The 23,749-nt window shown below is 43.1% G+C and overlaps 1 protein-coding gene across 3 annotated transcripts; it reads right to left on the minus strand.

Annotated features, from left to right (window-relative positions):
- Nucleotides 1-5,312: 5,312 nt before the first annotated feature.
- MTCL3 (MTCL family member 3) lies at nt 5,313-22,553 on the minus strand. 3 transcript variants are annotated; one of them, XM_088666109.1, is made up of 6 exons: nt 21,459-22,553; nt 20,158-20,382; nt 18,152-18,310; nt 10,567-10,635; nt 8,372-9,538; nt 5,313-5,496 (listed from the first exon to the last, which is right to left on the minus strand). In XM_088666109.1, the coding sequence occupies exons 1-6, from the start codon at nt 22,410-22,412 to the stop codon at nt 5,401-5,403; spliced, it is 2,670 nt and encodes an 889-aa protein (XP_088522235.1). In that variant the 5' UTR covers nt 22,413-22,553; the 3' UTR covers nt 5,313-5,400. The 3 variants fall into 3 exon arrangements, with proteins under 3 accessions (XP_088522235.1, XP_088522234.1, XP_088522236.1); XM_088666108.1 differs by having other exon boundaries at nt 8,363-9,538; XM_088666110.1 differs by having other exon boundaries at nt 5,423-5,681; nt 8,363-9,538.
- Between the last annotated feature and the right edge of the window lie 1,196 nt (nt 22,554-23,749).

A 23,749-nucleotide genomic window follows, 5' to 3' on the forward strand; every position in this document is an offset into this window, starting at 1 on the left:
GGCAGTGCAAAACACCCATTTGCTTCCAACAGGTTAAAAATGTGTGTTTCATTCCATATTGAGGGGCACAGTAGAGTGTGTCTCAAGGATGTTTTAAGCCTCAAAAGTATGTGCTTATGATTCAGCTCTGCTATGAACTCTACTTCCCCTTGCACCAAGCATAAGAGCACATTTATACAATGTCATCTTTTGGTTCAGAGTCTTAGCAAAACCAATGTGACTGTTATCAGACTTAGGCCTACAGCTGGTCCTTTGTGAGAAATACTAGGGACCTCTGAGATAAAAGGCTGGCCTTTAGGTTTTGTGCCACCACTGAGTTACAGGCAAAGGAAAAAAGTGAACGAAGACCAGAAAGACCTACAGGAGTTTCATGAACGCCAATATGACATCACAGGCCGAAGCCTGAGCATAGAGGCCACTTTTCCTACACGGTTCAGCTTGTTGCTGTTCCTTTTCACAAATACTGCTTGTCCAGCCTATCTCACCTTGTCTCACACAGCATCTTTGTATTCTGCATTGTTGCCTAAATAGCACCCCCCCCCCAAAATGACTTCACAGAAGTTGTCTCAGGCAAGCATTTGGAGCCAAACTTTATTCACTCTCCTAGGTAGATCATGTTATGCTGTGCATGCAAAATCTGTGACTAAAGGTAGTGCCACAGAAGTACAATTGTGGGCAATTGTCTTGCCCTTTCTTTCCCCTCTCTTCTGGTGGTAGCAATTCATTGCAGAGCACATTTCCCAATCACGTTGCCTATGCTGACTGGAACGCCAGTGGAATATGCTGAAAGGCTTATGAGTAAATGGTTCACTCCCTATGGTATAATCTGCCTCAGTTCCAACCTGTCAAAATGACTTTCTCCAGGTACTGCCAGGATTTAGGCAGACTGCAGAAGGTATTGAGTGATGTATTCACAAATAGGCCAAATACACTTCCTCATAAATATTTTGGTACATTCAGTCTGATAAGACAAGAACAATGCAATTATGACAGGAAAGAGGTGCATGGTAATTTCTCAGGTTCTATTATAGTAATATGATCCCACATTAAGGCCTGCTTCTCACAAACAGCAGGTGAAGAAGTAAATCTGTTACTGGACAGTTCCACTACATATTGCAGTCGTGAACATACATTGCTATCAGGAACAAATGTTCTAGTCTTATTCAAAAAAATATGCATATAGCGTCAAGGGCCTGAAGGCCATGAGAAAAAGAAAAGAACATTCTAGCCCTGGCCCACTGTAAAACCCTTAAGTACCTAAGAAGAGGCCTTCTGGATTAGGCCAAAGGCCCATCTGTTCCAGCATCCTGTTGTCATAGTAACCAGCCAGATGCCTATGGGAAGCTTGTGTGAAGGACTTGAGTGCAACAAAGCGCTTTATATCATACAATATAAAGCGGATTGTGGTAGGGCTGATAGGAAATTTAGTTCAGGGTTTGGTTAGTGTAAGGCCACAGGTCATGCTGAGTAATGGGAGCGTGCGTATGCAAATCCCAGGGTTTTAATTGGTTGGTGGGGGCCCCCTTTTAAAGAGCTTGCCCTCCATTTTAGAATCACTTTTGCCTTTGGCGTTTGAATCCCCTCCCACCCGCCCTTTTTTCTTGCAGGTTAGCACGACATTGCTATTGCCTTCGGGGCCGCCTGTATTCAGGGGCCAGTAGGAATTTTCCAATTGGCTGATTGGCTTTGCCTCTTGGTTTTCGCCTACTGCGCTAGCAAATTGTCACAACTTGTTAGGTTGGCGGTTAGGCTTTTGGTTGGTTAATCGGTTGGTAGAGGGGTGTGGCACACAGATGCCTACCCCCACCTCCGTTTGCTCCATATAGAAGTATTCCGTTAAAGGAATCTCGGGGCTTGCGATCTTGTCCTTACCATCCCACCATTGGCGGGGATGTTGGGCCCAATTATAAGAGTAAGAGCCTTGGGGAACATTCTTGGTGAAAGAGAGGAGGGAATGACTGGGCTCAGCCACCTCCTCTCTCCCAGGTATGTTTACTTGACTTCCCTTCAGGAAGTCGGAGCAGGAACTGTCCAAGCGGACAGTGGTGAGTCCTGTCCCATGGTGACAGCTGATGTGAGTCCTGCCCCAATTGGGCAGATGAGGTGAGTCCTGTCCAGAGGGGACAGCTGATTGGGTCCTGTCCTAAATGGACAGATGGGGATAGTCTTTCTTAAAGAAGGATGAGTGAAGAACCAAAAGCCTAAGCCAACACTCGGATTAAAATTGGTGTATTTAATAAAGTTGTGGCCCTAAATTATTTGCCAAAAACCAAACCATAATTCTGTTGTCAGTTGTGAGTTATTTAAGGTAATTTCTGGTAAGCCTCGACACACAACTCTCTCCTCATTAGTGTCTCCCTGCAACTAGTATTCAGAGACATACTGCTTCCAAGAATGGTTGTAGATCATAGCCGCAATTACTGGTAACCACTGGCAGCCTTATCTTCTATAAATTTGTCTAACCTCCTTTTAAGTTGGCGCCACTTCTGAAGTTTAACTGTGTTATTTGTGAAGGAGTACTTCCTTTTATCTGTCCTGAATCTTCCAACATTCAGCTTCATTGAGTTCTAAAATTATGAGAGGGAGAAGTTTTTCTCCTGCATTTTGTTTCCCCTCGTCATTGCAGAAGCATAAAGTTAATTCAGTCTATTCCAAGCCTAGCAAAGGAACTGGAGTGTGATGTTCTTAAGGCCCTGTACATGTTGTAAACAACCCCTGAAGGTCACCAGCAGTTCATCTTTCTTTTCGTTATGACACATTCAGGCCCTCTTTCTGGCAAATATTTCTATATTCCAATGACTGGGTGTATTTCTGCTTCACCGTGGCACCTGCTTTCTTCCGCTCTGGTTCCGAAGTGTTGGTGACACATGTCACCAGATCCTTGTCTTATTATATCTGCGACCAGGAGCTCCAGGCACAAAATATTTTCAGAGGAAAGAAATATCCATGTCCTTGAAAGAGAGCTTTCAAACCCCCATTTAATTTGAGAGTGGCAGAGATGGCTTGCACAATTTGGGTGGCGGCGGGGGGGGGGGGGACGGACTGTGTGACTCATCCCACATTCCTCAGCTTTCAAGCTAAATAAAAAAATTCCTTCCAGTAGCACCTTAGAGACCAACTAAGTTTGTCATTGGTATGAGCTTTCGTGTACATGCACACTTCATCCGATAGAAAAAGTTACTCTGCCTGTGAAATTCTGCACAGGGTGGCTGCTTGCATGAGCCCATTATCAAGGACATCAAGGAAGACTTGTAAGTTTGAAAGGGCTGTAGATCAGCCATCACACACATGCTTTGTGTGCAAAAGGTCCAAGGTTCAATTCTCTTTATCTGGACTTTGCCAAGTACAAAGTGAAGCTGACGTGAGCCCAAGAAATTGGGGAGTACGTGGCCTAGTGCAATTGCTCTGGTTGTCTCGCCCTAAAACCACCCAGGAAGGTCTGTAATGAGAGAGCTGCAGTGTGATCTTGCCCTGTTGTAAAAAAGCAGCAGTTACAGTAAAGTCTGACGTTTCTTGGGTGTGAATGCACAACCCGCCCTTCAGTGCTTAATGGCACATTTATTAAGGAGGGGTGGGGAAATAGAATTACCATTTTATTGTCAGCACATTTCTGTCATTAACTTTAAAAAATTATAATTATGGGTTTGTGTCATCGACTCTTAAACTGACTATTTCCCCCCCTCAAGGGAATGATAAAAAGAAAAACAACAACAATCCTCTCTGGTGCAGAGAATTTATGGGATACGTTTTGTCTAGAAGGGATTCTTTTGAAAGAAGGAAAGAAACTGCTACATTGCAAATTGCCAGAAACACAGGCTGTAGAGGGACATTGCCAAGTAATCTTACTGAAAAAAATAAAAATATAAGAGAGAGACAGGATCTTACTCAGTGATCTGTCCAATGCCAAGGCAACTAGTTGTATCTTAAGAAAATGCAGAAATAGGGTCCACACAAAAAATGGAGAGTGAGTTGGACCAGATCATCATCACTAGAACATATACAGTGGTACCTCGGGTTACATACACTTCAGGTTACAGATGCTTCAGGTTACAGACTCCGTTAACCTAGAAATAGTACCTCGGGTTAAGTACTTTGCTTCAGGATGAGAACAGAAATTGTGTTGCGGTGGCCAGCAGCAGCGGGAAGCCCCATTAGCTAAAGTTGTACCTCAGGTTAAGAACAGTTTCAGGTTAAGAACGGACCTACGGAACGAATTAAGTTCTTAACCAGAGGTACCACTGTATCTAGAATTTCACAGAACTGTAGAGCTGGAAGGGACCACAAGGGTCCTGCAATGCAGGAATATTTTGCCCAAGGTAGGGCTTGAACCCACAACCCTGAGATTAAGAATATCATGCTCTACCAACTGAGCTATTCCAAAAGCTATTCCACTGTTTCCCCAAATTGACTTGTTTTTAAGTTTGCATTCACGTTAATGGAAACAGAACACCTAAGGGTCATTTCCTAATTTTCCCTCAAACAAAAATATGGCATATTTGGGGGTGAGATGGAATTAGATGCTTGCACACTGATAAGTGATCAGCTGACACAAAAAGTGAAATCCTTCGTTGTTTTTCTATCTCACCATGGCTTTGGTCAATAAAGGCCAGATCTACATCATTATCCATGCTATTTTGACATTTGTCGCTGACATTTTATACCACTCAGGTATCACCAGACTTTAAACTAAACCAAATCTACATTTACTACGAGATGTTAAGTCATTCAATGTTCCAGAGGATTGATCCAGGACTTAGGAGCTATACATTCCCAAAGGATGCTGGTAGAAGCTCTGCATATATATATCAACTGCCAGGAAGACAGGCAAACTCCATGTAAAATTAATGTTACCCGGTAAATTCACAGCTCTGTTCTGAAGAACACAAATTGCAGTGAGTACAATACAGTGTTACCTCGACTTACGAAGGCGATCCATTCCGCAGCGCTCTTCGTAAGTCGAATCCTTCGGTTGTCGAAGCGTTTGTTTTGCGCATGTGCGAAGCGCGATTTTGTGCTTCGGTGCAGGTGCAGAATGCACGTGCAGCGAAAAGACTTCTGGGTTTGCCGACTTCGGAAGTCAAAACCTTCAGAGGTCGAAACCTTCAGAAGTCGAGTCATTCAGATGTCGAAGGTACCACTGTATAAGCATTGCACGGAGGGGAAACATGCAACATTTCTACTATTGTATAGTTTACTAAATGTTCTGTGAAACAGCTATTAGCTGTTTACAGCCTTATTCCCATTTCCCCCCCTAAAAATAAAATAGATAAATAAAAAGAATGAATATCTGTTTTTAACCTACTTACCTAGCTTTTTTTTTTTTGATGACCACAATCAATTCCATTGTGGAGATGGTGTCCTCTGTTTGTCGTTGCTTCCTGTGTGACTGCATTTTGGCACCTAAGGGCTGGTTTGCCTTCTTTCAAACAAGTAGTCTTCAGTGTTTTTACAACAGTAGTGATGGCTACAGAAACTTATAGCTCTTGCACTTCTTGTCTTGGGAGGGATGGACAAAACAAAACAAACTGAAAATAATACTACAATGAATGGTAAAATGATGAAAAAAAGGTCTACAGCACAAAGAACAGTGTGAAAAGGAAGACAAGCTTAAATATTGTTGTGTAAGAAAGGGATGAAAATAATACAAGGATGAGAATCAGTAAAATGATAGGCTGGAACATCTGGGAAGGTACAAAGACAAGATAATGCTATATTAATGAAACAATAAGCAAACAAATTTCCAGAGAGTGAAAAAATCAGTATCTGGAACCTAGACCTGCAAAGACACTGTGTGCTTGGGCTGACTAGTTTTAGCAGATCAATTTTCAAAAGATTGCTTTTATCTTGGAAACAAATTCTCATCAATGGTATTCTGAAGTTGACTATATTGCCTTAGATCTGAGATTACATCAAAATTGTCTCATGAAAATGCTGCCATGCTTTTATTTGGTTTTCCTTTTGCCAGTTTGTGAAATTTTATTTCACTTTTCATTTCCATCCACTTGCAATGGGCAGCACTACGTTCATTGCATCTATGATTTACTGACAGAGGAAAGGTTAAAACCACATCCATTCATTAAACATGAATGTCAGGACAAATTCAAACATTGGCAAGCTGTTGATTTTTTGGGGTGCATTGAGTCTAAATTTGCAACCTCCTACCATGTATATTCTCCTGCCAACCTAGCAGTTCGAAAGCACGTCAAAATGCAAGTAGATAAATAGGAACCGCTACAGCGGGAAGGTAAACGGCATTTCCATGTGCTGCTCTGGTTTGCCAGAAGCGGCTTTGTCATGCTGGCCACATGACCTGGAAGCTATACGCCGGCTCCCTCGGCCAATAATGCGAGATGAGCGCGCAACCCCAGAGTCGGTCACGACTGGACCTAATGGTCAGGGGTCCCTTTACCTTTACCTTTACCATGTATATTATGTAGTATATGACCAGAGGAGCATGCATATGCATCTGTACTCCCTGACACATAATTCTCATGGATTTTTCTACCATCTCTGAGGGGGGAAATGCACACATGCATTTGTCTCTCACCTCAAAAGTTTTACCTTAAGAAGGCATTGCCCCACCACATACCAGAGCATTACAGCTGATGACAGTCTGGGCCAGCCCTAATTTTAAAAACCTTCACACTTAATGTAGAAATAAACCCTGTGGCTTTGACAAAGCAGAGGCACATTGAAATACATGATTTAGATTATTAACCCTGGCATTCCAATGAATTATAAGATGCAGGGGTAGGTTTCAAAAACTAGTGCATGGGCTTCTGCAAGAGACTCCAAGGCAATTCCGGCTATTTCACAAATGTGAGGCTTTTTAAAGGCCAAATTGCCACATGGGGAGGCAGTGATTTTCAGGCAATGGGGAGGAGGGTCAAAGTGCATGGTGAAGGGAAGGTTAATCCTGCTCACTTGCAATCTCTTCCCTAAAAATGTTGCAACTGGAGCAATTAGGATTTTTTAAAAAACCCTCACATTGGAGCCATTGGGGGCCTTTTTTCAATCATATCTGATTGTGATGAGAGAACACATAGGGAGGAAGGGATTAACCTTCTCTCCCCAACTGTGACCCACCCACCCCCCAAAATAACCATCCTTCTGCACAGCTGGGAAGCTTAAAAAGTACTTTCATTGGTACCTGTGATTTTTTGTTTTAAGAAGTCTATTTGCTGTGCTGAGCGGTTAGGGTAAGGAGAGGCATGGCAAGAGGACAGGAACTCATGGGCTCGACTGGGAGGCTGAAGGGGATCATAGCTAGATTCTGAGCTGGATGTTCTACTGGATGTGGGGAGAGTCTTCTGCCAACCTCCACAATAGATTTGGCACATCTTGTAAAGCTGAATATAGTGCTGACTCCAGGTTGGTTTGTTAATTTTGTGTGTGTGTGGGCACAGAAAACAGCAGCAGCACTCTCACTGTGAGACCACCATCTCCTTTGTGCAATATGGTGCTGCTGGCTCCCCCTTGCTAATACCACGGTTGCTTGCCAGCAGGGCCGGATTTAGGCCCTAAGCTACTGACAGTAATGGGGCCCTTTATATGTCCAGCTGTCCTTTGTCAACAACAAATTGTCACTGTTTTTTGTGTTGAATATATGCTATATGGTAATTTATGGACCTAATAGGTATCTAAAGCCATTTGCATATAACAAAATGCGTATTTTATCAAAGTAATTGTTGAACTTATCTTATTTTTTGGAAATGTACATCCAGGGTTTTTCCCCTTTAATTTTTTTTTGGGGGGGGGTCCCAAGAGAGTGGGGCCCTAAACTATAGCTTGTTCAGTTTATACGTAAATCCGGCACAGCTTGCCAGGGAGGAAGTTGGCAGGCAAGCAAGCAAGAGGGGAAGCCCAGACAAGAAAGTCTGAGGAGCAGGAGCCATGAGGGATCCAATGCAATTGCCAGTACTGATGCCAGCCCCACACAGTCTTAAGAATCCAATACAGTGGAACCTCGGTTGACAAACGTAATCCGTTCCAGAAGATCATTCACCTTCCGAAACGTTCGACAACCGAGGCGCAAAGGGCAGTTGGAAGATTCAATTGAGAAAATTGAGAAACATGCCTCAGAAGCTGGTCAATTTCCGAGGCATGTTTGAAAGTGGAAGCAATTACTTCTGGGTTTTCGGCATTTGAAAACCGAAACATTTGGCTTCTGAGACGCTCGAAAACCGAGGTTCCACTGTATTGTGATTGGGTTACTAACATTAATCTGGCAAATTTACAATTAAGCCAGAGAAATGTAAAAGGAAGACTATTATATAATAATTTTAAGAAAATGTGGCTCAAATATCCATGGCATCTTGGGCTGAATTTTTTTACCTGGATGGCTTAATAGGTAAAAATCTACCTGACTCACTGACAAAGGTTCATCTGTACTTCGGTCATCCGAAGACTTTGGAACTTCTAGTCTGTCAATAAAGGTCTGGAGCTCTTTTCTGAACGCCTTCATCTGGGCATTTATCCGGTAAAGAAGTTCATGCTCCCTTATCCGACTGCCATCATCTTCATCATCCATAAGTCCAAACATGTCACCATTTGCCACATAAACTCTTGCCTCTGTTATTATGGTGCTTGTGTCTGAAATCAGACGGTCTATCGTCTTGCCCAGGCGTTCCGCCTCACAGCGGATGTCCTTCATTTGCTGCCGGTCGGTGAAGTTTTTCTGCCACCCTGCTGGCGCTGGGTAGAAGCTTCTAGTGGGGGTCAGGCAACGTATGTTGCGGACCTCCTCCGAGTCACTTTCCCCACCAATGGGCCCCTCGCGCTTGCGGTGTGGGGGCCGAGAGTCATCATCACTTTCTTTTTTCCCTGCATCACTTTCAGCATCACTGTCTCTGGGGCTGCCCCGGATCCCCAGATGAGAGGCCAGATCATAGCGCTGCATGTTGGACATCAAGACTCTGTTCTCATACTGGAGCTGCATGACTTTACCACTGAGGTCATTGATCTGCATGCGAGCAGCTTTGAGCTCTTCTTGCAGCGCGTCCATCTTGACACTATCGTAGTGCCTTGAACTGTCGTGAGCCCCACTCTTGTATTTGTATTTGTTCAGCTCTGTCGTGATGCGCTTGTTTTGTTCTTCTACATCAGCCAAGTTCCTCCTCAGCAATTCAGTTTCGTCCTCAACTAGCTGAAGGTGCTGACGTAATTCTGAGAGGGATTCGTTCTGCTCCCCCATGAGGGGGTTGGCTGCCCCTGAAAAATCATCCCCTCTTAAGTCGTCCAGCTCTGCTTTCAGCCCTCTGTTTTCCACTTCCAGCTCCACTATTTTCCTTCCCAGAATATTGGCTTCTTCTTCTACTAATCTCAGACGGAGCTTGAGCTCTGATTCTCTTGTGGTAGGTGGACCTCCTGCTTCCCCTTTGGGTAAGGGACTGTCTAGGTCACCATAAAATGACCGATACTTCTGCAGGTCGTGTTCAAATCTGTCCTTTTCCTTGTCTATTTTGGCCAGCTTCTTCCTCATCAGGGCAGCTTCCTCTTTGACAAACTGCAACTGGCATTTCAGATCTTCACTGTCCTCCTTACAAAAGGAAATGGTTATTCAGCAGTTACTTCATGCGTGCAAGCCAAAACACCACTTGACAATTCAACAAAAGAAAATACTGAAGTGTAGCATACTGACCCCCAAAGAACATAGTGGGAGTCTTCCCATCCTACATTCATTTCAACAGAGGCGAGCCTCCATTTGACCCATATTTCAATTACAAAAAGATCTGTGCCGTGGCCATAAGAGCAAAATCTGATGCTACATCTAAAGGAGATTCGGGAACCTTATTCACAGATGAAGCATAGCTAAAATCATTTGTGTTTGATGTATTCACATATATTTTTATGTGTAGGGTGTTTATCTACAATACATTGATCTGTTTAAGTTCCCCTGAGGAATAGCTGAGATTCTGACCAAGGGATTCATACTCCTGGCATTATAAAATGAAGGGCAATGTTATCCTACAATGAATAGTTTGTGACATTTATTGCCATATAATAGTGATCTATGTTTATCACTGTTATAGCCATTCAACAGTAGTCCAGGCTTTGCATTTTAGGTGCATAGATACTGAGAATTAATTATAATTAATATTTGGGCTGTGTTCTAGCAAACAAGTGCCACAAAAACAGCATCAGATTTCCTTTGCTTGACTAAGGAAACACTTGCACTCATGAATCTTTGCATTCCAAGCCCAGTATGGTGTATTGGTTGGAGTGTACGACTAGGAGCTGGGAGACCAGGGTTCAAATTCTCAACTAGCCATGAAGCCCATTGGGCGACCTTGTGCCAGCTACTGGCTCTCAACCTAACCTACCTCACTAGGTTATTGTGAGGATAAAATGGGGAGGGGGAGAAGTATATATATGCCAGCTTGATCTCCTGGGAGAAAAGGAGAAAACTTGGCTCTCCAGAAGTTTTGGAACTACAACTCCCATGATCCCTAGCTAACAGGGCCAGTGGTCAGGGAACATGGGAGTTGTAGTTCCAAAAGATCTGGAGAGCCAAGGTTGCCTATGCCTGAGCTAGACCACAGAATAGGCAGGTAGATTTGAGCTCACCTCGGTGGGTGTCTGCTGTGACTTTTTCTCTGATTTCTGAAGGTCCTTGCTTCCCCTTCTTTTCATGGACTGCAAAAAATAAAGATCAGGGGTAGGACATAAAGGTCAGATGTAGTCAACAGATGTATGAAAAGTGTACACAATGCAAATCCATTAAAACATCATTTGAAAAGACAAAACTTCCAGCTATTTTTTCCCCATAATATTTTTGGCTCCACAATCCAGAGACATTTACCTTGAAACAATACCAGGATAATCCCTTACAAAACAATAGCATTCTGTAATTATTATTTTTAATAAATTAAATATTCAAAGTATGTAAGTACAAATGATGTATTTTTTTAAAAAAAAACTATCCCCTCCCATTAAAAATCGACATGGAAATCTTGTAGTTTAAAAGAGATCTACATGCTTTCAATTCTTCTTTCACCACACCAGAGGTAGATGAGGCAACTTTAGGATGCTGCTATTCTCTGCAGTTCTGCATCACTGAGTTGACAAATGCTGTTTACACTTTCCCAACGTGTCCTACATCTTTATGAATACTGAGGACCAGAGCTTTGTGAAAAACATTTTATGACAAGTTAATAGCCTCTTTCGCCTGCCGAATGCATAGGTTTCCAAATAGAAAAACATTTTTTATCCTTCTTTTGAATATGAAGCATACCCAGGAGTAATTTTAGTATGCAACATACTAATCTTTCAGTAGAACACCTAGCAATATACCACTTTCTTCTATCTTCTTTTAAAAAAAATCAAATGCATGCAGTTTAAGTTGCTTTTAGTATCACGTTGCTACTGAAAAACACAACAAAATAAGGCCATCCACAACTCAATTTAGCCATAGTACTTGCATTTACATGAACGTAGGGGTATCATCCATTTTACATTATCACATTGAGGTAATCCTGGAGCAAAGAAAATATTCATCCCTGCTGGTCAGAAATGGGAACAGCCAGTCACACTGCAAGTTATGGGAACAGGACCAGCACTCTGGACGATGGCTCAGTCTGGAACTCATCTGGAAGTCTAACAAATGACCAACGGTGCCCAATCCTAGTATTGGGTGGGGTTCCTTGCAGAATCTGAGGAGGGAAACGTCTTGCTTTTCAGGTTTACACTTTGTCTTCAATCCTAACCCCCACCGGCCTCATGGGGCTTTGCATGTCAGGGGGTACAAGAAGATTGGGCTCAACCCTTGAGATCTGGACCCTATTCACAGCCTGACATGGCAACTGTGATCCTGGCAGCAAGACTGGCTCAAGATCCTGTAGATCCCAGGCCAGCTCAACCATGCCCCCTTCCCCAACTTCAGAATATGTCATTTGGGAGCTTCCCACTGGGCTCTGCTAGCAGGGATACCACCTATCTGTTGGGAGGGCAGAAAGGAGAGATCAGTTCAGTCAGCAGTGCTGACACCTCCATGCAATCCACACACACATCCAGCCTGGCGAAAGACCCAATGAAATATAAGAACTTAACTCAGTGAATACTCTAGGCATGACTAAGTGTGGATCTAACCCAATGCACATTTTGATAGAGCAAAGAGCAGACTAATCTTCTTTCTCTTACCCAACCCCCTGCCACACTTGTTCCTATTCACTGCAATAATCCTTTGTTATTATTATTATTATCAGGTTGACATCTGCTGGGCAATGTGCATTTTTCTTTCTTTCTCTTGAGCTGTATGTTTCCAGGCTAAGTTAATCACTATGATATTACCAGGGCAGGGGAGAATGGTTAACCCATGTTAAAAGGCATAAGATTAATCTGCATGAGGCCTTCTTGAAAATCCTCCCCAACACACCCTGCACCTTCCAAACAGAAATTTTCTCAAGACATGATCTTGAGAGCTATGAAACTATCAAGAGGTCTAAGTTTCCAGCTGGTAGGTATTCTCATCTCTTAACATTTTCAGTGCAGAAAGAGGTCCTGGTGCATCGACACTGTTATAATCATTACACTGAGTCATATTATCGAGGATGCAAACTGCTGGTATCTACAATATTCAAATTAAAGGTGTAGTCAAACCTCTAGCATGGTATTTTTCTGGTAACTGAGCTTCCAGAACACTCACTATCAATCAGGGTTTAAATCAGGCATCCCCAAACTTCGGCCCTCCAGATGTTTTGGACTACAATTCCCATCTTCCCTGACCACTGGTCCTGTTAGCTAGGGATCATGGGAATTGTAGGCCAAAACATCTGGAGGGCCGCAGTTTGGGGATGCCTGGTTTAAATGAACCTAAGTCTCTCTTTATTCTAGGTAAGCAGAATGACAGCATGTGCTCAGCGAATACCTCCTAAGCTTGATGGCCAGCCATCTGAAACCTAAAGCAGGGAAGTCATTAGAGGCAAGTTTCAACTATCATGGATTTAGCATTTCATTATAATTCAAGACAGGAGGGAAAAGACCCTCAAATCTAAATGAGTGGTTCAGATGTTAGAAAATAGTTCCATCTAGGGTTGGTGCAGTGAACCAGACCCTCCAGATGTTGCTGAACTACAGCTCTCTCATCACCCATTGGACATGCTTGCTAAGGCTGTATGGAAGAAGTAATATCTGATCTCACACAACCACAGATACAGCCAACATTTCCTAGAGAGCTGCTTCATATGAGGGGATCAGTGAAACGTCTGCAGCTTGTGCATATTAACAGTGGGTAAGCACAGCTGTACTTGTAGATACACTTGGTCAGGCATTACTTCCACCATAGCCCCTGGATCTTTTTCAGCACCATTTGAATCAGCCGTAATTGTTTCCCAAAGGATAGTGGTTCGATGCTCCTACCAGGTGTAGCTATAGTAGGCTTATCATATATTAGGAAGAACCAACAAAAAATAGAACAAATTTCCACCTTTATAATTTCCAAGCATGGCATAATCCCTCATGCTCACTCACAAATTAGTGAGAGTCTACCAAAGTTTACCTCCTCAGCTCTTAATAAACTCAGAGAAAATTTAACTTTGATTTTTGAAGTCTATGGACTTCATAGATGGTAAGTTTACAGTGCAACAGATGTGCAGCTGGTCCCTATTTCTTGGTTAGGATCCATGTGAGTCCTGCTAAGGTTGCACTTTTGTTTGAGAGATATCTCAACATTTCTAAGCTTTAAACTGCAATATGTTGCTTCTGGAAAAAAGATGCCATTAATTTCCCAGCTATGGGTGCTGCAGCTGTACAAATTGTAGCTGCATAAATAATAATGATCAGTAAGAAAACTGACCTTTCAAATGTTCCTGCTAGCTTGTGACACAAAAACTAGTGCTCACCCTGCAAAGGAGGGACTACTTCATGGTTGTGGTATAAGATCCAGCATTGCTACTAGCCTCACAATTCCCATAGGTCATGAAGGCCTCTATGTAAACGTGTGCTGCTATGCCCTACTTTGGCAAAGAGTAATGGTGATTTTCCTTGTTTTAGCCTTTTTAATAAATATATATTTTACTAAAACAGGATTATCAGAGGGGGGGGGGAAATAAGGAGGGATACACATGACAAAGTCCCTAGAAGTAAAATTCATTTCCCTTCTCTGTTTAAGTCCCAACATTTTAATCTAAAAGCAGGCAGAGCACTGAAATGCCAGAGAATGATGATGACCTTTTCTTCCCATCACAGTCTCTATAGCAGCCTTTTTTCTCTCTCTCTTCTTGGGCATGTAGCCCTGGTTACTATCGCAGTTCAGGAATTCAAGCTTGCATAGCAAGATCAAGTCTGAGCTGATATTTCTCTGACACAGGCTCACAGATAACACTTGCACACAGAGACTGTCTCTCAAAACACATCCATAAGAAAACAGCACAGTTCACATTGTTCACTAAACTCACTTTGCTGGTTACACAATGGTTTTCTTCTGGAGACTTTGATTCTCTGTAAACAGCTTAATACAAGGGATCATCTGGGATCTCTCACAACCTGCCTAGACTCAAGCCAACCCCCTAGAAAAACCAGGTGTCAGTTTAGGGAAGCTTTTAATGTTTAATATATTATTGTATTTTAATATTCTGTTGGAAGCAGCCCAGAGTGGCTGGGGAAACCCAGCCAGATGGGTGGGGTATAAATAATAAATTATTTATTATTATTATTATTTTACCAGCAGGCATGTAACAGACTGATAACAAGCCTTGAGGATAACAAGCCCTGGCAGTGAAACCAACAGGACATTATATCCTTATTTACTTGAATCTTCTCTGAAAGTCCCTTCTTTGCAAGCTTTTTATTTATTCCTTGTCGTGCAGTTGTTGAAGCCTCATAGAAACTGCCTTGCTACTTGGAGGGCCGAAAGTGGGAGGTATTTTTTCTTACACTGACCCGTACTTAGATGCAACACAGTATTGTCCTTCCTACATGTATCCGTCTGAACAGGTGATTGGGGCTGCTCATCATCTCAACACAGTCTCAGAGTATCTCTGCCATGAAGATGCTGCAGGCTCAAAAGTTCCTACTTGTTTAGATACAGTAATCTTTTTTCAGTTTCATCTGAAGATGCTGGGGATTGAACAGGCTAATGATACATTATTTGCAAATATCTGAAACAGCAAGAAAAGAAAATAGGGGGGGGGTGCAGCTTTGCAGAGCATAGTTTGTTGTGGAGAAGATGGAAGATATGTACCACTCTTGCTCTCATGTTTATTTTTTAAAAATAGTTTTGTTGGTTTTTCAAAATATACATCTTTTATGAAACATCTCTCTAACAATTTTCCTTTTTTTCCCTGCCCCCCCCTCCCCTGGACTTCCCTCATACTTCTACTTTGTTTTACTTTCAATTTATTCATCCTGCGTATTATTTCCCCAATTAATTCCTAATACCTTTTTATTATATACATTTGTGAATGTTTACTCAAACCCTGCCAATGAGTCCAACTCTTTGCTCTCATGTTTACAGGTGTTTAGGTGAATATGTACCTATATTTCTCCAAACAATCCAGCTGGGCTTTGAGGTCAGTTGGTGAGGACCTTTTGAAGGTAACATAATTGACAGAGAAAGAAAAATAGTCAATGGCTCTGCAGACAGGGCCTTCTCTGCATTAGCAGATGTGGAATTCTAGCCCCATGAACTTTGGTCTCTTCCTGATCTGTTCACTTCCAGTGGCAACTGAAAACTCCCCCACCTCCTGCAGCCCTTTGGATATTAATTAATATGTCCGGATCGAAGGCCTGTAATACATTTTTAAAAACCAGAATCCATAAAAAGTATTCATGCAACATAATTAATTTGTTGCAACCTGCTCCAAGATCATACATGATGTGGCATAGGGTATAAATCTTATATATAACAAAAACAGAATACAATATGTGCATAGAACATGGGAAAGAGAGTATGGTAGGAGAGCTCATTTGAAGTGCCATAGCAGCCAGCAAGGAAATAGTTAAGCACCACACCATCACTTTTCAGTTCAAAACGCCCCCTCCCAATGCTGCTTTTCTTAAAAAAACACATAAACAACCTGTTATATGCATTTCCATAAAACATGTGGTTAGGCCCTTCCACGTGCAAGGAATGCAATATATTGCTGAGCTATGTACGAAAGTATTCTCTCCTAAGGCCCTGAAATATGTTGGCAAGTCTTGTAGGGATCTGTGATGCCATGATTCTTTTGCACACTGATTCCCATCCCTCACATATACCATGGCAATGATTTATTTTTTAAAAAAAGACCCCTGCAATGTCATTAGCAGCTATACAAGCAGTTCTTAGCAACTAAAGATAATTTTGGATACTACATTTTAAACAGGGTAAAACATGCATCTCTGGATCCTGCTTGAATATGGGTTGTATCCATATAAGTTTTACTCAGGGTAGACCTAATGGGCCTAAGTTTGTCATGTTCATTAATTTGTATGAGCTTACTTGAGTAGGACTAGCATTGGATACAACTCGCTGTTGGCCAGCCTTGCACTTATTCTACTCCTGATCACAAGAGAAAAGAAAAATGTCAAACCAACTACTTGGCTGTTATGCCACTCAAACATTCCCTCTAATCCCCCATATGCTTGAGAAGGAAGCCCCATGAAGTTACCTACGAGTACTTAGAAAGCTGTTTAACAAATGCACCCCAAGAGATGAAGTCATATTCTTCCTCATGGGCTCTGTCATTCTGAATGAGGGTGTTAACAAGGGTGATTCCCCCAGGACCAAGGGGGCAGCTTATCTGCAACCACACCCCTTGTTCCCCAAAATGGGATTACAATATAGTACTGTAAGCATTCTCCAAAAGCCCAGGGTGAGATCCATTGCACACACTTTCTAATCCACCCAGGATGCCCATGGCTGGATTCTCACTGAAACAGGACAGGAATATATGAAGCTGCTGCGTTATTCAGAGTCGGACCGCTAGCTCATCTAGCTCAGTATTGTCTTTACTGATTAGTGGCTCTCCCAAGATTTCAGAAAGGGTTTTTTTTCATAGCTTCTGTATGGAGATGTCGGAGGTAGAAACTTGGAACATCTGTGTGCAAGGCATGTCAATTGCAGGTCTTACTGTTATCAACTTCATCATCATACCCAAACATATTATGGAAATGACTTTTTCCATATTCTGTCACAGAAAAACAAAAACTGAGCATTCAGTCCCGTCCCCTGTCCCCAGGGTATTGCTAGTCTCAAGGTAAAACTTTGATTTTAATTTTCAGTGTGTGTTGTAGTTCAAGCATTGTTTACCTCTTATCACACCTGTTGACACTGCTATCAAGAGAGGTGCAAACAGATCTACTGACTATTCACTAGTTGTTGGTTGTTGCCAAAGAACTTAATTGAAGCAGATGAACAGGTAAGCAAAAAGAGCTCAACACTCTGCCACTTCATTGGTATTATCAAAATCCAACAACTGTGATTCAACGGCAAGTTAATGAGCAATCAAGAGAAGACTGAAATCCCCCCAAATCAGGATTCACAATACTATTCATGATTTTTAAATACATCAAGGATAGTTAATATTTTCTTTTCTTTTTTTCCATAACATCTATTTATGTCTTGACTATTCCGGGTGAAAAATTTAGTGTTTGAGCCTGTAAATTTCAAAAACAAAACAAAGATAACAGCCGAAGAAATAGATCTCTGGTGAAATATGAATCCCATGTGGGACTTGTCAGAGCAAATGCTGAAGCAAATAATGCAAGAAAAATATTCAGGAGTTTTATCCTGGCAGAAGCAAGTAAGAGAAGTTGACTGCAGTCGTTAGTTACTGTATGATCCACATCTAAAGAGGCAAACTGCTATTCAAAGGCTGGATTTCATGACTCACAGGGAAAGCAACATGCGGTTGCTTATTCAGTAAAACAGCAACTACATACAAAACCGGCTTGAAACTTCTTCGTGTTTCAAAAGCTGTGGACATTTTATTGCAGTTTGAATGAAATGCAGTGACTCAACAACCAAACCAACAGAAATGAGAACTAGAAAAGATTGGGCATTCAAAAGAAGCAGGACAGCAGGATTGCAAAACTGGACTGTAGCTGTACTCTGTATGCAAGTTGCCCTCTTTCCATTAAGCACACCAACTGCTATTTAAACAATTATGAAATTCAGGGTGGAGCAAAAACTTGCCATGTTCCCCAATTCCCCAAGAAAGGGGTGAGTACTGACCTCTTTCATCTTGTCAAATTCATTCTGCAAAGCCTGCTTAGTGATCTCTACTTCTATTAGCTTCTGTCTTAATTTGTCATTTTCATCTTCTGTGGTGGTGCGTTTTTCTTCCACATTTTCCAGCTCATGGTGAAGTCTCACTGAGACATCCTTCGCAACCTAAATGCAACAGTATTTAAAACTTCAAATAAGCAGAAAGTCATATTTATAGCAGAACTATGTTATATGAGTAGTCTGCCAACAAAAACTGAGTTGGTGTAGATAATTCTGAAGCTAGAGTAGCATTCTGACCAGTTAGGAGGTATATTTCCACTAAATATTCCTAATGGTAAAAGTTGTGTGACAGCGGAACAAATTGTATCACAAGGTGGTGGGATCTCCTGATTATTTAAACAGAGGCTGAGCAATTGTCTGTCCGGTTTGTTGTAGTCGCATCCTGCACTGCAAATCCTGCATTGAGTCTGGGGTTCAACCACATTATCTCTAGATTCTCTTCCAATTCTATTAGTTGCATAGAATCATAGAACTGCAGAGTTGGAAGAGACCAAGAGGTTCAATTCCATTAGAAGTTGAATAAATTACTCTCCCCACCAAGGAGCCTAACTGGGGCTTAGTTCATGCAGTCCAATGTACTCCTGATTATTACATGGCTAAGACGTGACAGGAACTCCCACATCAAATACCATCTCTCTCCATTAGAAGACTAGGCACAGCCCAACCAAAAGCTCGATTTGAACTTGAGAGTCTTAGTTACATTCACTTTTCTCAGTGGAAAAACCTCCTTGACACTAACATGAAAACTGGGGCTGTACCCCTTGGTTGATGAATCCAGTAATGCTTTAGAAATCAAGGTTACAAATTTTAATTGGGCAGGAGAAATTTTCACTGGTATGCCTGAGTAGGGCGCAAATCGTTTTAAAGGTGTGTGGCTTCTGTATGTCACTGTAAAAGGGAATACAATGAAAAAATACTTAAGATGCCTTTTACTTCTCACAATGAGTGACTGTTCATTAAATTGTAAGTCATCTGTTTTCCAAATTTACAGGCTTTGTCACTTTACACATTTACGTGGATTTTTCTCACATCCTATCTTCATACCTTGAAAGATCAATTAGGTTAATGGATATGAAGATAAAAAAATGAAGATATGACAAAAAACTGAATATATTAGAAAACAGTTCATGTGGTACTTTAAAATTGTAAAAACAAGTAAGGAACTATTAGTCATCTTGGTGTAGACTTGGTATAGCAACCATTAAAAGTAAAAATCTGTAAGATCCAATTTCATCTATTGGTACACAGCTCTATCTATTAACATTCAGCTAGCCTTTTAAACATTTTGTTTAGCATGCTATTATATTTACAGTTTGATATCTTCTCAAAAGCAATGATCACTTTCAATAGCCTTTTCCCCCAAACAAGCCTACATAAGATTGTGGCTTTAATCTTAGTTTCCCCTAGTTACAGCAAGTCAAAGGAAAAATGATTGGCTGGAAGCAACCCAGAAACCTCCTATTTACCAGAAAGCAGCAGGAGAGAATGACTCACTCGTTCTTATGGGAAACATAATTGTCTATGAAATACGGTTAATTAGAATACAGACTGTCTCTCAATCTAGGGAGAGAAAAGGTAAAAAACATACCACTGAAATTTTTAATATGGAAAGAGAATACAAATTTGGCTAACTAGTCATAACGTAGGAGGAAAAGATCTAGGCCTCTAACATAATTATATTATGTTACAGTTTCTTTAAATCAAATCTGATTGCATCATCAAGGTTTGCATCACATATTTGTGAGATACTGTATATTGTAGTGATGGTAGTGTATCAACTACAAGGTTGGAGCCTTTTGTCTTCGAGACACATTTGCCCATTCAAATGGCCTCTGTAGAGCCTTGGGTAGCTTTATACAGAGGTCAATGAAACAACTGTCAAAGCAACAAAGCAACTTCTTAGCCTAAGTGTTCTTCCCCTTACCAGCTCCCTCCACCATTTGCCATGGTACCTTTAGGTCTTGCTCCAAGCTACGTAGAAGTTCTCCATCAATCTCCCCAGTTTGTGCATAGCGGAGCCTCTTGCGCTCTGCTTTTCGAAGGCGATACTGGAGGATCCTGCAATTTTTATTGGCCCTCTCCAATTCATGGCGCATTTCCTGCAGTTGGCAGGCATCCTCTTCGAAGAAGCTGTCCCTCATCTCATCCATCTCGGTCCTTAGCTCGTCTATCTCATTCTGACACCCATTCAGACAAGACAGACAGAAATCCACCATATAAGGTTAGTTCACATAAAGTAATAGCACCTTTAGTGCTATTACTAAAAGCAATAACAAACAGCACCTTCAGGTAATCTACACATATTTTAGACAGATGTATCCATTGCTATCTTATGCCTGCCCCCATAATAGCTCTTATATGCCAACATGTATATCGGTAGGGAATCCATTAATAAATCATAAGTAAATGGTACTTATCCATTGTGGCCAGCAACAAGAAGTAAGCAGAGCTGTATCTACTACTAGATACTCAGTAGACCTACTAAAAAGTAATGGCCCTAATATAGCCAAGTCCATTCATTTCAATGGGTTTACTCTGACTAACATTGGTTACAACCCATAGTCTCCCCACTATTTGCACTTAACAGCTCTTCAATGGCAAAGCAAGAGGCATGTTGGTCTTCCCTATCTCATCACCACATAGTTATTCCTGATATGATAGTATGCAACTCCTGAGTATTTATCTTAAGGAGATGTAGCATGCAATCCCTTCCTTAACAGGTGAAACAAATGGTAGCAGGAAAGAGCCATCGGATCTGAAAAGAATAATTACTTTAAACATTTCCCTTAAGACATGTAAAGAAGACGCATTTGCACATGGCAAAATTTGGACTGCTTCACACATGAGAGGGGAATAATGAACATGGATGCTCATGGTTTGGCATGTCAGCCATGGATGCTCTGTAAGGGTCTGGCTGGGAAACTACTATATTCTGACTGCTATTCCAAAAAGCTGAATTTATCAAATGCATACAATCCAATGTTTGATCAGGGGTAGCACAGGAGGAGAACTAGAGCTCCCCCTCTCAGAAATGCAGCAGAATATAAACATTTTCTTTTTTATGGGAGTGGGTGGAATGTAGCAGCTGCTCCTATTTGTGTCAAAATATGTCTCCTCCCCATTTTGTGTCTCCTCCCCATTTTGAAACCAGAAGGTTTACCATCTATTGATCGATTGCTTTGTCTTCTACAAGTGGAATTCCCCACTCTGGGCTGGCGCACACTCTTTCACCCCTCCCCCCCTTTCTGCTCACCTTGAGGGTCTCATTCTCCTCCAGCAGTTTCTCCATCTCTTCCTGCAGCTCCTGCTGCTGCTGCGGGTTGAGGCTCAAGGCGCATTCGGCGGCTCGGCTGCGCCCATTGCCCTCTTCCGCCCCAGCCAGTGCCATTGGCGACGGGGTCGACGAGGCAGGCGAAGGCTGCTTGGCGGCCGCGTCTTCGCCGTTCCCCGAGCTGCTGCCTTTGCTTTGCATCTGGGCCGCTGCCAGCCCCTTCCTGAGGTGGAATTGGATGAGCTCACTTTGCAGACATCCTTCCTTCCAGTAGCCGCCGCCCTTCGCTGCCGCGCAAGAGGCCGGAGGAGCCGGGGCTGCGTCCCCTCCGCCCTTCGGTAGAGGCCTGCCCGCTTTCCCTCGGCTCCAGCTCTTGGGTGGAGGCTGTGAGAGCGCGAAGGGGCCCTCCCTTTCCCCCTCCTCTGCAGCCGGCGGCTGCGGCTGCTCTCCGGCTCCGAGAGAGGCAAGCTCGGGGTCTCTGGGAGGCGCTTCCCGCTTGTCAGCCGCAGGCCTCGGCGCTGCCTTCGGGCAACCTCCTGCCGGAACCAGGGGCGTGGCGGCTTGAACTTCAGCACCATCCCCGCCCTGGACAGCTCCCAGCGGCGCCGCGCTCCTCGCTAGCGCAGGCTGTGCGGACGCCTTGTCCCCTCCCACTCCGCCTCCCTTCGCCCGGCCCGCTTTTTGCCCGGGCGGCAGCGGCTGCTGCGGCGGCGGCTGCCGGGCGGAGCTTGCTTTGGAGGCAACGGCTGCAGCAGCCGTCGCGGAGCGGGATGAGCTAGCAGCCGGGGAGGGCTGGCGGACGGGCGAATCCTTGGGTCTGGCTGGAGAGGATGCTCGCTGCTGCTGCTGCTGCTGCTTGTTTCGGCTGCTGCTCCCCTCTGGATGCAGGCGAGGAGAGGCGGTAGCAGCAGCGCCTCCGCTAGGCGGCTGGCTCATGGCTGATGCTATCTCCCAGGCGTCGCAGAAAGGTCCGGCCCCGCAAGGGTCATCGTCCCTCCCTAGCTGCCCTCCGAGCTGGGGAAAGAGGCACACACAGAGCGCTCGTAAATGACTCAGCAGCGCATCACCAAGCCAGCTCGCCACAATGGGAACCGTGTGCCTCCAAGAAAGAGGGCGGAGTTGGAAGCGGCGCCACGAGGTTTGCGAAGAGTCCCAGGCGCAAAAAGTATTGCGTTCTCCTCCAAGGCAGAGTCGTCACCTTGGGGGTTGCTTTGAGAGCACTCCAGCTTTGCAGAAAAAACATTTGCTATTCCGGGGAGGGGAGCCTTTTCTACTGCTAATTTTCTGGTTCCAAACGCTCAAAATCACCTCATCCGGAGTATTCTTAAAAGAATTAGTTCATCTAGTCACTTGCTCCTAAGTACTTCTGGAGGCCAGTGGGGCTGGTCCCATACAGTCGTTTAAAAATGGGTCATCCAGCCTTTCCCATCCCAAATTCCATGCTTACTTTTACCGCACTTTGTGCTAGTTATCCCACAACTCTGCAAAAGGGGTAATGAAAGGTTCTGGGTAGCGTACTATCAAACTAGTACACTATCAGACTAGTGTACTATCAAACCATACAAACAAGCTGGGGGAGCTGTTCACTGGGTGAGCTTTGGTCTTGTTCTGATTGGCTGACACAGGTTTGTGTGCCCATTCAATGCTGAACAACAGGCCTTGTACACCCCACCATTATTTCACTTTATAGTGGCTATCCCCTTTACCCTGAGGCCCAATAATAAATGTGGGTATCTATGGCTGCAATCCTATACACACTTGCCTAGGAAGAAGACATGGACCAGATTTCACTGCATGTTTGTTCACATTCATCCCTGTCTAACCCTATCTTCCTCCCCTCCCTCTACTGTCTTCCTTGCAAATTTAAATTGCAGGCCACCACCTTTGTAGCTTCTGTATTACTTCAGGTACGTTGGTGGTAAATAATAATAAGGGAACAATCAGAAACAATAAGATGTAGAACTACTGCTGAAGCCACACAAGGTTTGAATCTGTACATGGGAGCCAATCCATCCAAAATATACTCTTCTTCAAAAGAAGAAATAGTTCAGCCCTGTATACCTGAAGGAGGGTCGCCACTCCCATTGTTTGGCCCACTGTTCAACACTGAGATCCATTGAGGTTACAGGGAACCAGGCATAGGGCCTTCTCAGTAGTTGCATCCACCCTGTGGAATGCCCTTCCACCAGATGTCAAGGAAATAAACAACAATTTGACTTTTAGAAGACATCTGAAGACAGCTCCGTATAGGGAAGTTTCTAGTGTTTGACGTT

Source organism: Zootoca vivipara, chromosome 3 (genome assembly GCF_965207765.1).
Source record: "Zootoca vivipara chromosome 3, rZooViv2.hap1.1, whole genome shotgun sequence".
In the NCBI taxonomy this organism is placed as follows: Eukaryota; Metazoa; Chordata; class Lepidosauria; order Squamata; family Lacertidae; genus Zootoca; species Zootoca vivipara.